Here is a 13,037-nt window from a genome sequence, read left to right as displayed (position 1 = left end):
CAACACTAACAACAAAACAAAAATTCTGTGGAGCGATGAAGGTGGCTTAGTACACCAAAAAAAAGAGCAGTTACACATAAAACAACGGGCTTGCAGTTTGTTATTTTGTGTTAAAAGGTGTACACATTATGATTCTCTATTATATTATAGGTATTCGAATCGGTTAAAAAGAAGAAAAAAACATCCTCGAAAAAAGATTTTCTAAATTCATAGAAATAAACAATGTTTCGTCTACATCGTCCGTCGCTTGAAATCTGTACATTTTCCAAGACTACTTACTTTAAAGCTTAGCGAAATTTTTCCTTATTCGACGGCTTATTACGACAAAGACGCAATAAAAAGGGAGAATAAAATTCTCACTGAATTTATTTTTAACTTGTCGGGCTAACGTTTCAAATGTTTGGTTACCAAGTAACTGATCCAACAAATTAGAAAACAGATCCAACTGCTGTACCAATTCTCATGATACGTTGTCATTGGTTGGTTGGTTGGTGTGTATTTTTTCCTTCTTTTCAAATCAGATTTGAATGGACACAACTAGGATTTATTGAAAAACAACATTTCTTTTTCCTCTCCACAAAGCTTGTTCGATAACAACTCGTTTACAGTCTTCTCTTTTTCTAAAGAATTATATGTCTGGAATAATGTGGAATAGACAAACGAACTGCGTAGAAAGCATTTTAAATCAAATATAAATTAGATCGTAGGGGAGTTATAAGAAGAAAATTTTTTGAAAAACAAAATTGAGAAATTGCCGAACTTTGTGTTGGCAAGTGGAATGGGAGCTGGTTTTTACAGTTGACGATGAATCACGTAGTTTTTATGGGTGTTTATTACAGAACAATCAACAATATTTTTGTCAAAATAAATTTCACTCACCGTATTGCCGTTGTAGCTGAACGTGATCAAAACATTATTTTGCATACCAGGCACAATTTTCACCACTGTTGTGTCAGCCATTTGAAGTTCTGGATTTTTATTTGACGACAAAATGAAATCTTCCGTTCGCATATCTTCAACGGGACGTAAATCCCCATTCGCCAACTCGATCAACGAACCTTTTGTAAAGTTAGTTGACGGATTGTTGTTATTGGTTGATCTGTTCGGATAGAAGAGAAAATCGTTTACACTGTAATTCCATCGCTAATACTCCCCGGTTACATTCATTACATTCGAGATAAAAAATTTACCTGACTATAGTACCATGAATTGATGGTTTCGATTTGACTTCTCGATCAGCGTAAGGCCTCGTTAAAATTCTGTGCTTAAGTGAACCTTCTTTACCTGATGGCACCTTAAAACCTGCAGCCTTATCATTGGACGTAATTGTACTGGAACAATCACCAGCTGAAGATGCTTTACATGGCTGTTGTCTTACATAACTAGAAGGTGAAGATGTCTGAACAGGATCCGATGATGAAATCACATTTGTTGGATGAGTTTTGGCCGTTGGCACATATAAATATAGTTTGCTTTCCTTATCTTTATTGTGCATATTTGAATTTTGTTGTTGTTGCTGCTGCGCTAACAGTGACAGCTGAGATCGATCGTTGCCTAAAGACGGTTTACCTGAACTTGAACCATTGCCGTTTGGCGATGTTTGCGAAGATGATATAACGTATGGAGGCGTTATTTTCACTTGTGGAATATAATTTGAGTAAGAGTCCAGTTGACCTGGTATATACGATGACGTATGATGTAATTGACTACGATTGGTCAATGGATGTGGAGGATAATGAGCCGGTGGTCTAGATGAATTTGAAAAAGAAATTTTGTGTTTAGAGGGATCCAAATTTTTCGCTTGGCACATTTTTACCCGTAGCTTCGTGCATAAAGACTGGGATAGTTTAATGATGGATAGACATGAGCACCTGTAACTTGAGGTGGGCAGTACGGTAGCTTTGGCGGCCCATACAAATTCGATATTGATGGCGACACGGGTTCAATATTGGACTGAGTTTGGGGCACGGATATGGAAGTATCTGCTAATGAGAGAGTTGTAGATGTTTGTTGTTGTGATACAGCCAAATTAACTGGACCAGTTTGTTCTGAGTATTTTGAACGCGGCGATGTCAGCCCATTCCGTATCGGACCATTACTGTATCTGAGATTACAAAGATGTTAAAATAAAAATTTTTGAATTTCTATGAAGCGCTAATTGGATTGTGGAGCGCTAATTACCTGGGTTTTGGGTGTGGTCTGGCAAATTCTGCAGCTGACATTGCAGCCGCTGTGGAACTTAATACCGGCAATGTTGATATTGGACAATGTGGAAGCAACGATGGAACAGCTGGCCCAGCAAAGTGATGCGAATATGCCCGGCCAGGCCCAAAGTGACTTTCCACAGCAGATAACATCGGCCGAACTAGGCTGTATTGGCCGTCGGCAGCTGCACCACTACTAACAATCTCAATATTGAGTTTCTCTGTCTCGGTATGTATGGGTGTCGAAATCCGTTGAGTTTTCGATGGCTTTGTAGTCGGAGTAATTGTTCTAAACGTTGGCCTATTAAAAGGCCACTATCGTATACTGCATTTATGTCGCAATCTGAAACAAATTTCAGAAAAAAGAAAATCAATGCGAACTGTACAATTTGTGTCCCAGTATTAGGTACATGGAGGTAGCTAATAAAATGTTCTTAAAATAAAACAGAACAAAATCGATCGACCATTTGTGTGCAGAAATTTTCAAATTTATATATACTCCATATGCTTGGAAGATGGTGTAGGTGAAAGCTTTTTAGGTTTGCAAAATGATTTTCCGTATAAATTCGCACGGTTTGTAAGTTAACAAAAGCCGGTGTGTGTATGTAATGTACACCATTTTTAAGCAAATTCATTTCAAACATTGTTTATGTGACACAAAAGTCAACAATGTTCTAAACTTTCAATTACTTGTGCTGGGAGTGTTCGAGTGTATACGATATTCGTTTTATAATGTATGCTGTTTCAACTCGGTTGGAAATTAAGGAAACCAGTGAGCAAGAAAAACCCGGTAAATTTTTGCTGATAGGCCAAGAGTCCATATCCGCATCAGTACCTCATAAGACCACCATATAGTAAAAAGAAATGTTCCGATACTTGAGCGGAATGTAAAAATGCCCTAGTATGTCTCAGTCATCTTGCATCGTAAAGGATGTTGAAATGAAGTAACTACCAAGGTAGCTAGTGATGTATAGACAATCCAACCGGTAAAGTTACATTTTCACTGGTTAATTTCACACAAATTAATCGGTTGGCTTCACTAGTGATGCACAAACATGGAATTTGAAAATAAAATTTATGTTGCGGGGTATGACGCACTGGAAGTTGAAAATTTGAAATTTTATCAGGCCAATCAATAATAGTGGATGCTTCAAAATAAATTCATTACATGATGAACAGTTCTACTTCGGTAAATGATTTTCGGGACGTGTAGTTGTTTGCGTTGCCTTCGGCTCCCATAAACAAACTCTACCCTTGACGAAAAGACAGTTTCCGAGACTTGCTGTTCAAAAACACAAGAGAGAGAGAGAAAGAGAGGAATTTACGTAAAATATTCTTTGTTTTCGCAACTGGACAGTGTAATGATCAACTCTCGCATTTCACTTAACATATGGCAATTATTTAGTTTCACTATGTATATCAGCTGACTACATTAGGTGAAGATGTGCGAAGAAGGTTGAACTGAACCTGATCTGACCATAAACCCGAAAATAAGATTTCAGGTTCAATGTGAACCTGACCTGATTCAATTCAGCTTATCTACTTTCGGGTCAGGGACTGTTATGCATGTGGGCTCGCGGTCTTTGCGTGTTATCATTATGATACAACATAAATTCCTTCTTTTTTTGCTAACAATATACTTGAAAAGTGATTGTGTAAATAAGAAAACAATTTTCCTATTTCGTTTATGCATTTTTAAACATTTTTGCTTCGATTTATATGTTAATAAAAAGATTTTCGAGTTTGAGTACTTAGTGCTGTACATAAATTGTATTGCCTGGTTTTTGTTAGCGGAAAATATTCAATTTCATCTGATGATCAATGATTTCAACGAGTTAAAGGCAGATAAATTTCTTCTACAAAAAAAAAAAACTTTTCAAACAAACAATTCAACTTATGTTGGGAAGTGTATAAATGAAAATCCATTAAGTAACTCCTCACATAATAATTTCTTTTACGTTTTTAATGGAAAATTGTGTGGATAAATTCATTTTGTGAAAATTTATGGTGATTACCGCACACACACACATCCACTCGCACACTATGTGTATAAAAGGTTTTGTGTAAATTTCCTTTGCAGAAATAGGAAGGAATGTCAAGAATATAGAACTGTGGGTGGAGCTGCAAAGCAATGTGGTTCATAAAAGCAGAGCAAAAAAAAAAATAGACAAAAAAGTGAAGAAAAATAAAATTCAAACACAATAATGGAATCGTAGGATCGATATGAAATTGTATGGCCATCAGATGTAAAAAAGCACATGGCGCCAATGTCATGGCCAAGGCCAACGAATATCTCAAACGCTACCACTTTTTGCCATATACATATAATACCATATTATACTGCCTTTGCGAGTATATACATATAAGATTTGATTTTAATGTACATACATATGTATATTTAAATTGAAAAATCGTAGAGTGGCCACCATTGCGCAATCGTACGATTGTATATTCAAAAATTTATACTATTTTCATTGTGCTTTACGGCACACATTTATCGTTAAATTTAATAATGACTTCCAAAACTAATTTACTAATTTCAGTTTTATTTTTTTCTCTTTGCCCGTAATTTTCTTAGCACTTTCGAAAACTTTCGGTTAAATGCCAACGGGATACATAGGAAGTTATCGGAGGGGGGTATAGCAAAAACTTAAACAGTGCAGAAAGTTCTACATTTGGTTTAATGGAAATAAAATTTTGAAATTACATGAAACTTATTTTCACGGTGAATAAGCTCATGCATTAATCAAATTGATCGAATGTTGAATTACATTTTCCATTTTCCGAAGAGAATGGAAAACTTAATTGTGAAGAATTTCACTCACATTTAATGCGGAAACTTTACTATCGAACATTTTATCGTAGAAAATTTGTACCTTTACGATGTTATTATCGAAGTTGAATCGGATATTGAGATAGATAGAAGAAGGGAAAAAAAAGAATCGTGTTACGTAGCGACTTTATAGTTTTTCTATCCTTCGGCACACCAGCGCTAGAATGTTTTTAAGTTGTAGTTTCACTATTATACCCTAGTTTTTCAACGACGGTGCCCTACTTTCAATATATATATTTCCAAAAAGCTCTCTCTCTTGCCATAGAATTCCCAGGCTTTAAATTCCTGCAAGACATAAGTTTTCTAATTCATCGAAAATTCAATTTTATCCATTACTAACTTGAATGGAATAAAAATGCATTAACGGAAGAAACATTGAACATACAATTCGCTGCTTGGGGATGAAAATGCTTTGAAGCGGAGTGTTCCAGTTAAAATTGGAAGATTTATGTCTTAAATGTATTTACTTTAAAGAGAATAGTTTTTTAGTCTCGGTAAATTTGATTAAAATGAACATTTACTCGGGGATGCAGAACGTATACACTTTGAGCATGGCCAATTAAGGAATTAAATTCTTAAAATTCTTACAAATTTCCAAAAATTTCTAAATTTTTTGTTTAAATTTAATAGATATTTATGCTACTAGAACTGAAAAATGGTATCTCGGTTCGATATGGACTAAATATTTCGAAACGAAGTCGAGTGGACAAGTCACAATTTTCATTTTTGCAGGGCTTCGCAAGTAAAATGCCTTAAGTAATTGTTTGGAGATTGTTATTATGCTACGAGTGATTTTAGCCCTTGCCTTCGGCTCGGGGCTAAAAACCTCCATTTCGGCAAAATAAAAATCTCTAAACAAGAACGTAATGTACGATTCTATATCGAGCGACTAAAAGTTCGCTTTCTATACCGTAAAGTGCGCTTTAGATAGATAGAAAATATAATACAAAGTTAGTTTGCTTGAGGACATCAAAAACAACTGCCAAAGTCATAAAAACGAGCATACGTATTTCGATAAGCGACCATAGGAGTGAATTTAGCCAAAATCGCTTAATTTGGGAATTTTTCATTCACTTAAAACAGGCCCTGACTTTAAGGTTTCATCGTCGATATAATGCGCCGCGAGGAAAATTTATTTTTAATTAAAATAGTCAAAGGGCTCATGAATCTATGAATGCCCTAGAGATGATAATTAATTGGAAAATAATAATTGACTGTAAATACCGCTGTGAAAGTGTATATCTGTTCGTGTTGTCAGAAACAATTTAAATGCATTCAAAACTGATGTTTTTTTTTTCATAAAAAATTTATGTTGTACTAAAATATGAAGGTACCAAGTTACACACACCACGCCATGTTGTCAACCTATTTAAGGGCGAAGACTGAACCGACTGTATACGTTTAAAGATGTAAGTTATATATCAGACAGACATTCAATTTTCATTGATATCGTGCTTATTAGACATTTATGATGGAATCAATTATTTACGTATGAACTTGTATACACGTTACAGACATAACCAAAAACCTAGAAGACGTTATAATATATATAATAACTAAGTCACTATTTATAGATAGAGAGAATACACAACAGTAAAAAAACACCAACGAAAATTTACATAACTCACTCATTAACAATTTCCTTTATCAATCAAGCTTTAATCGAAATCAAATTGTCAAAATAAATAATTTATTCGCTCCGAAGCTGCAATAATGTGTACATATATATAATATACTACGACAGTCATGATTTTTTAGATACCATATGTGATACGATATACGTTTATTTATCGCTGGCTTAAATGTAAACGAAGTGTACCAGCTGAGCATTCTTTTTACGCATCAAATGACCTTGAAGATTTTTTTTTTTCGTTCCCTTTCTCCTATATTATAGCTTTGCAAAGCCAACAACTTATTATATATTCTCTATTTAATTAGATGCTGAAAGAAACTCTTTTTTTTTCCTTTTGTGTATTTGCACAGTGATAAATTCGACTGTTTCTTTTTTTGTCTTTTTTTATTTATATACAAAATTGTATTTATCAGCTATACCATTTCAGATTAAAAAAACGAAACTCGTACACATGTATGAAAATTATCAATTAAATTCTTCTACATATTATGTATGTTACTATACGGTAAAGCACTCTAAACGAAACACTTTTTTTTTGTTGCGAATTGTTTATTTTCGTTTGTAGATTTATCAGATAAACAAAATGTCATTTTTACTTGGCTCGGCTGAAAAATAATTACAGAGTCAATTTGAAACCATTTAACAACACATAAATCAATTACAGTCCTTTCACGGATTTCATATTATATTTTGGTTCTTTTTTTATATATAAATGGCCCAACGACATAACAAAACAATAAAATGTCCATATCATCCGGAGAGCCCACTATCGGCAAACTCAGTCAGCGGTACACTGAAAACATGATATTTGAAATTTTGTCAAATACCCGTGCGGCACCGTATATATCTCTATGTATCTCAATGTATATATAATTCCCATACAGAAAGCTGTGAAAGATACTACAGACAGAAATAATAGCTGGATGAATGTAAAGAAAAAATAAAATATCGGTGTGCGGTGGGGTTTTTGTGTAGTAACAACAACGCAAGGATAATAACCAAAAAATACACTCGCCGAGTATAATGAATTGGGAGTGAAAAAGAAGACTCACATGTTTGGCATGGAATTAAGTGGGTTAGAAATACACACAGAGTTGCATATACGACGCTTTGTACGACGAAGAATATTTTTGGTATTAAAATCGTTATAGTCGAGCGGCTGAATGTACAAGATTTTGAAGATAGCAAAATTTGATAACGAGTTCATTGATAAATGAATGTGGTTATCGGTTATCGGCAACCGTTGAAGTGCAAAACAAGCGAGTCGAATTTTAATCAGATGAAGTGTGATTGGTGTTCATTGTTCCATTGATATTTTTGGTTCGAATTTTGTTTTTGGCTAGTAATAATGACGCAAATTGAATGGGATTATAAATTATTTTTTTTATTCCAAATTTACTTTTCAAGCTCAGCGTAAATTGATAATGAAATTCAATGTCTGTATTAATCGTGTCCATGTCAATCTGTTAAGTTGAATGGATATGTTTAGCACAGTTATTGGGTTGCCTATGACTGATTTAGCTTATCATTTCGTTCCCCAAACATTTCAACCGGAAGTTGTAAAGCGAACAGTGGACTCGTTCCGGTTTACAGTAAATGGAATCACATTGTCACCCGACTGTTTTGCCACATTTTGTTTATCGGAAATACGACTGTGCAAACGAGATGACGATATTCCGTTGACCGAATAATGTAATCGGAACATTGTAGTAAAATTACACTTCCAACGTGAGCCTCTGGTGTCAATCAACACCATGGAAGAAAAACCGAAAGCTCCAATCGAATGAAGAAAAAAAAATTGTAGATAACCATCACAATCAATGACACCGAAACGTTGTTTGTAAAATGGAATAGAAAAATCGTTTGTTTTTTCTTAGTTATCTCTGCGCAAAAATACTACGAAAATTAATTTGATCACCGAAAATGATTACACTATTTCGTTACGTTTCACAGGTCCCATATACACACGAGAACAGAAAGCAAAGAAACGTAGCCGTGCAGGGCCGGATTAGCATTTACAGCGCCCTGGGCAACGAGCCTTGCGGCGCCGCATGAAAAATTTATTAAAGAAATTGTACATTGTCAATCAAATCAAATAAAATGTTTTCAACATTTCCTCAAGAATATTATTTTCTAAGTAATGTGTAGTTAGAAACGGCGAGCGAGGCGAGTTGGCAAGCTTATGATAACATATAACCATATATGAATGAGAGATATATGATATAACCAGAGTTTTCGTGATTAATTCGCAAAACTTTCCCACAAACAAAAATCAAGTAAAGTTATAAAAAGGTTTCGCTCGTATTTTTCGGGACTTTAAGTTTGAAGTTTGTAGAATGAATCCGAAACAATTTTTTCTTGAAATTCTTCTTGAAGAACAAATCAAATCAAACAAATTTATTTAGCAAATAGCTATTTTCAAATACAAAGTTCCATAATCACAGACATTGAAAAATGAACACTACAATTCAAATTTACATCACAATTCTATAGTTTCATTCAGGTGTTCTTTCAATTTACACTCGAATGTCCTCTCATTATTCTCACTTTTCACTTCCCTTGGAAGATCGTTAGAACATGAACACGTTGTGAGGAAAAACCAAGAAAAAAACGTGAATTTTTGACACAATATTTGTGATACTGTTACAGTTTCATTATATTGCGAGATTTACTCTACTTGGTAAGGCAACGCACTGCTCCTAGCATGAACACTACTTTGACAAACGTCGAATTTGGAGGCTTTTGTGATGAGAACTACCGCTTAAGATTGATTGAATTGTGTGTTTGAACTCACACAACTGAAACAAGTCACCTATCTACACGAAAGAAACGGAGTGCCTATTTCTTATGTTCATGCTAGGAGCAGTGCGTTGGGTAAGGTCATGATTCGGAAAAAACGACTTGCGTTGGTTGAAGCAATTTCAAGGATCTAGAACGCGGGATCCCAAAAGTATTGAAGTTTAGGGCACTCTAGAATGATCCTTTGTCTTCACTCTGAAAGTGTTAGATCTTGAAATTTAGGTAATTGGCCTTGGATTTCGACAAAAAAAATCGCGAATATATGCCATGAACAATTTTCAATGGGCGGAAACGGATTTGTTCTGCAGCTTTTCCAGCTGCTTTATTTGTTCCAAACTCCCGTTGTCCGGCGATCATGAGCAGGTTTCAGCTCATGAGGAATTTACAAAATTTTCGAAAATTCCTCATGAGCTAAAAGCTTTCCATCATCCGACTATCACCGACGGCTGACGAAAATGAAGCAATGGAATGGTTATTGAAAATTATTTATAGTGTCTTCAGCCAGAAGCCTCAAAGTTCAACTTTTCTAAAGCAGGACCATCAGCAGAAAAACGCTTTAAATAACCAAATACGAACAGCCTTGGGTTAGTCGATGTGCGTGTATTATTCAAAAATATCAAGTTAGATGTGTATATGCATTTCTTGTAGCTCACATTTACCCCAAGAATGTAATGTACAGACGCAAGCGAAGCGAGCGCGAATTTTTTTTAATCGACGTTGATTTGTGCATGACTTATGTTGAACGTGAAATGATTACACTGTCGAAAAAATTTAATTTCTCAGCGCCTCTATTTTCCCAGCGCCCTGGGCCGGGCCCACTTTGCCCATGGGTTAATCCGGCTCTGTAGCCGTGTGTCTCTCTTTTCCACCCAAATGAAATTATTACGGAATACTATCTATCCGAACATACCATTTTTAGCACACAACTCCTTGATTCGTTCATTTCATATCGTTTTCTCATTTTATCTCGTACAATTTTGTGAAATATCGAATTCATTGAGAAGGACGTGTGTAGGAAAGTGGAAATGTTGGAAAATCCAGCTATTGTAGCGAATGCTCAATTGGAGGTTATTTTTATACACAAACCCGCATGTGGATCAATGGTGAAACGTATTAGAAGAACAAGAAAGTTGTGCAAAGATTGCGATAAAATACTACCGTACCTTGTTCTTTTATATCTATATACATCGACGGAATGCTTATTATGTTGTGTAAGTCGCTTTCGAGCCATTATGCGAGAAAGTTGTGTTGAGCACTCACATTGCCAGCGTCAAGGGGTTGGTTTATACGGAAAAATGAATGAATGGAATGAGAATTGACTAAGGTTCATAAATACGACCCCAAAAATATATATTTTTAACACCCCAACCGTGTTCGGGTTGTGTTACTATGTGACCGTATAGTATATTTTAGAGCGCATGTTGCTTTATGTTATTATGATAGCGTCTACGGCAAAAAAAAAGTTATAGTACAACTGGCAAACTATTGATGATGTAATTTGTTGTTGTTGTTGTTTTGTGTGTTCTAGCTGTACAACATGGATGTGTTACAGGTATAGAGCGTTGTATGCATTCTGAAGCTTTTATTGAATAATGGTGATTGATATTCAATCTTTGCGAATGCTTTCAAGAGCGATCCCATTGATGTATCGTTTATATCGTACGAACATCAATTTACGTTTCTTTTTGTTGGCTGCTGTTTTGTGAAATTGTTATCAGTAAAAACGTTACCGTTGGTAATACCCAAAGTTTATACAACGTATTATATCTGAAATAATTCGAAAATACTATAGAACACACTCGCTGGGTAAACATACATTCTGCTATAATCAATGAAGCTCAACTCATTCACGGTCTTTGCTTTATTTGTTGAGTTGCACGAGTGTTAGTGAAAATGATTTTTTTGTACACAAAAAATTGGTTCCCAGAAGCTTTGAATGTGTAATTTTAGATCAGATATAGCAGTATATACTTCATGTCTCGACTAGCAAAAAAAAAAAAACGCCCAGCATACTATTATCAGCCTAAGGTATGACAGGCTATGAAAACAGTGAACCAAAATCGTCCGTACAATATGACTGAAAAAAAAAATTCTCATTTCTCTTCACGAACATGACGGATCAACGGCAAATAACGGTATCTGCTACTATTATTTTCATGATCTCATTCATTGACAACTTCATCGTCGTCGTGCTTTTGTTTGCAAGATTGTATAATGTGATGTAGGTGTGTCAAGATATGGATGGGATTCGGGTGGTAAGGTAAACACATTTCTGACATAAAACAAAACTAACAAATTGTTGAATGGGAAGACAAATTAACATCTTTCTATTTTGAATTTGTGTTTTTCCATACGCATCTGGTTATTAACTTCGATGTCGTTTATGTGTACTCAGCTGGAAGTCATTTTCATTTGCTTATTTCTATTTGCTTTTTTCCATTTCGCTTTTTTTTCCCCGTTTGCTTACTTTTTACGTATATAATATTCGATGGTTGTATTTCCGTCATTTACTTACAGTATATATAATATGTGTGTTCGATTACGACCTTAATATTATTTACTTCAAACAATAAAAAATCCAGCCAATTTCGGACAGAAAGCTGAAACACTTTTATGAATGAAATAAACTTCATGCTTTGAAATTTACAACAATTTACGTGTACGCTAGGCACACGTGGTATTCGTGGCTAATATCTAGAATGTTTGTCGATTCTTTTTGTTTTATGTCAGACTTTAATTAATTCGAAAAGTGGTTGAAAATGACCGAATGGCTAAAGGGAACATCTGTTGACAGTGGTGTACTGGCATGAACATTTATATCAACATCACCTACACCTTGTCTATTCCTACAAATATTTAAAAAAAACAAAGCGGTGCGGTACCCATTTTCCTCATGATAAATTACTATTCTCATTCCATTCAGACATGTATACGTACAGTCCCAACCCGACAATGTAAATAGAATCCAGCAACGTTTACATTTTGCATACAAAAAATATTATACGCGAAATTTCCCTTTCATTCATTATTGCAATTTACATTTATGATAGTGTACGGGCATAATTGCTGCTATCCATTGAAATAACCTCCCAGCGTAATGTACAATACATTCACGGCAAATTTGCTTGCAAAGTAACTATCGGCATTCGAATGGAAACAAACAGGACAACCATCCGTCGTGGAAGAGGATAGCAACGCTGAATATATGAATAGAATCAGGATTTTCGCCGGCGCGGCATCGAAGCACCATTACATTACATTATAATATGATTGTGAATGATATAAATATCAGCCATTCGCATGTGTATATTATATGTATAATACACATCGTGTAGCCCTACATATGGATCTATCAGCAAGGTTATTCCGAAGCATAATTTCGTTTATCGTGAGCATGGGGAACGAACCACTATAGCACCAAGGATGATTTTACACATGGAAAAATCCTTTTGATAATATAGGGAAAGAAAAGAGGATATGTGTGGCTCGGATATTTCGTTGCATGCACACATGTAAGTAGAAACTATATTATGAAAAGAATTTTGCACATTCAGCGCTATAACGACTC

General features: G+C 35.0%; 1 protein-coding gene across 5 annotated transcripts in view; it reads right to left on the bottom strand.

Moving 5' to 3' along the window:
- The window catches only part of LOC119068144, a 50,590-nt gene that overhangs the window by 9,969 nt on the left and 27,584 nt on the right, over positions 1 to 13,037 (bottom strand). For 3 of the 5 annotated variants that reach the window (XM_037171607.1, XM_037171608.1, XM_037171609.1), the window contains 4 exons: positions 2,182 to 2,547; positions 1,817 to 2,104; positions 1,191 to 1,748; positions 880 to 1,099 (listed from right to left, as the gene is read on the bottom strand). In XM_037171607.1, coding sequence (XP_037027502.1) covers positions 880 to 1,099; positions 1,191 to 1,748; positions 1,817 to 2,104; positions 2,182 to 2,357 — 1,242 coding nt within the window. In that variant the 5' untranslated portion in view covers positions 2,358 to 2,547. Of the gene's footprint in view, positions 1 to 879; positions 1,100 to 1,190; positions 1,749 to 1,816; positions 2,105 to 2,181; positions 2,548 to 6,665; positions 7,477 to 13,037 lie in introns of those variants that run through there. The other 2 variants (XM_037171612.1, XM_037171610.1) reach the window with 2 other exon arrangements.

This window comes from Bradysia coprophila (genome assembly GCF_014529535.1).
Source record: "Bradysia coprophila strain Holo2 chromosome X unlocalized genomic scaffold, BU_Bcop_v1 contig_173, whole genome shotgun sequence".
In the NCBI taxonomy this organism is placed as follows: Eukaryota; Metazoa; Arthropoda; class Insecta; order Diptera; family Sciaridae; genus Bradysia; species Bradysia coprophila.
This window is presented reverse-complemented; position numbering and strand designations above follow the sequence as displayed.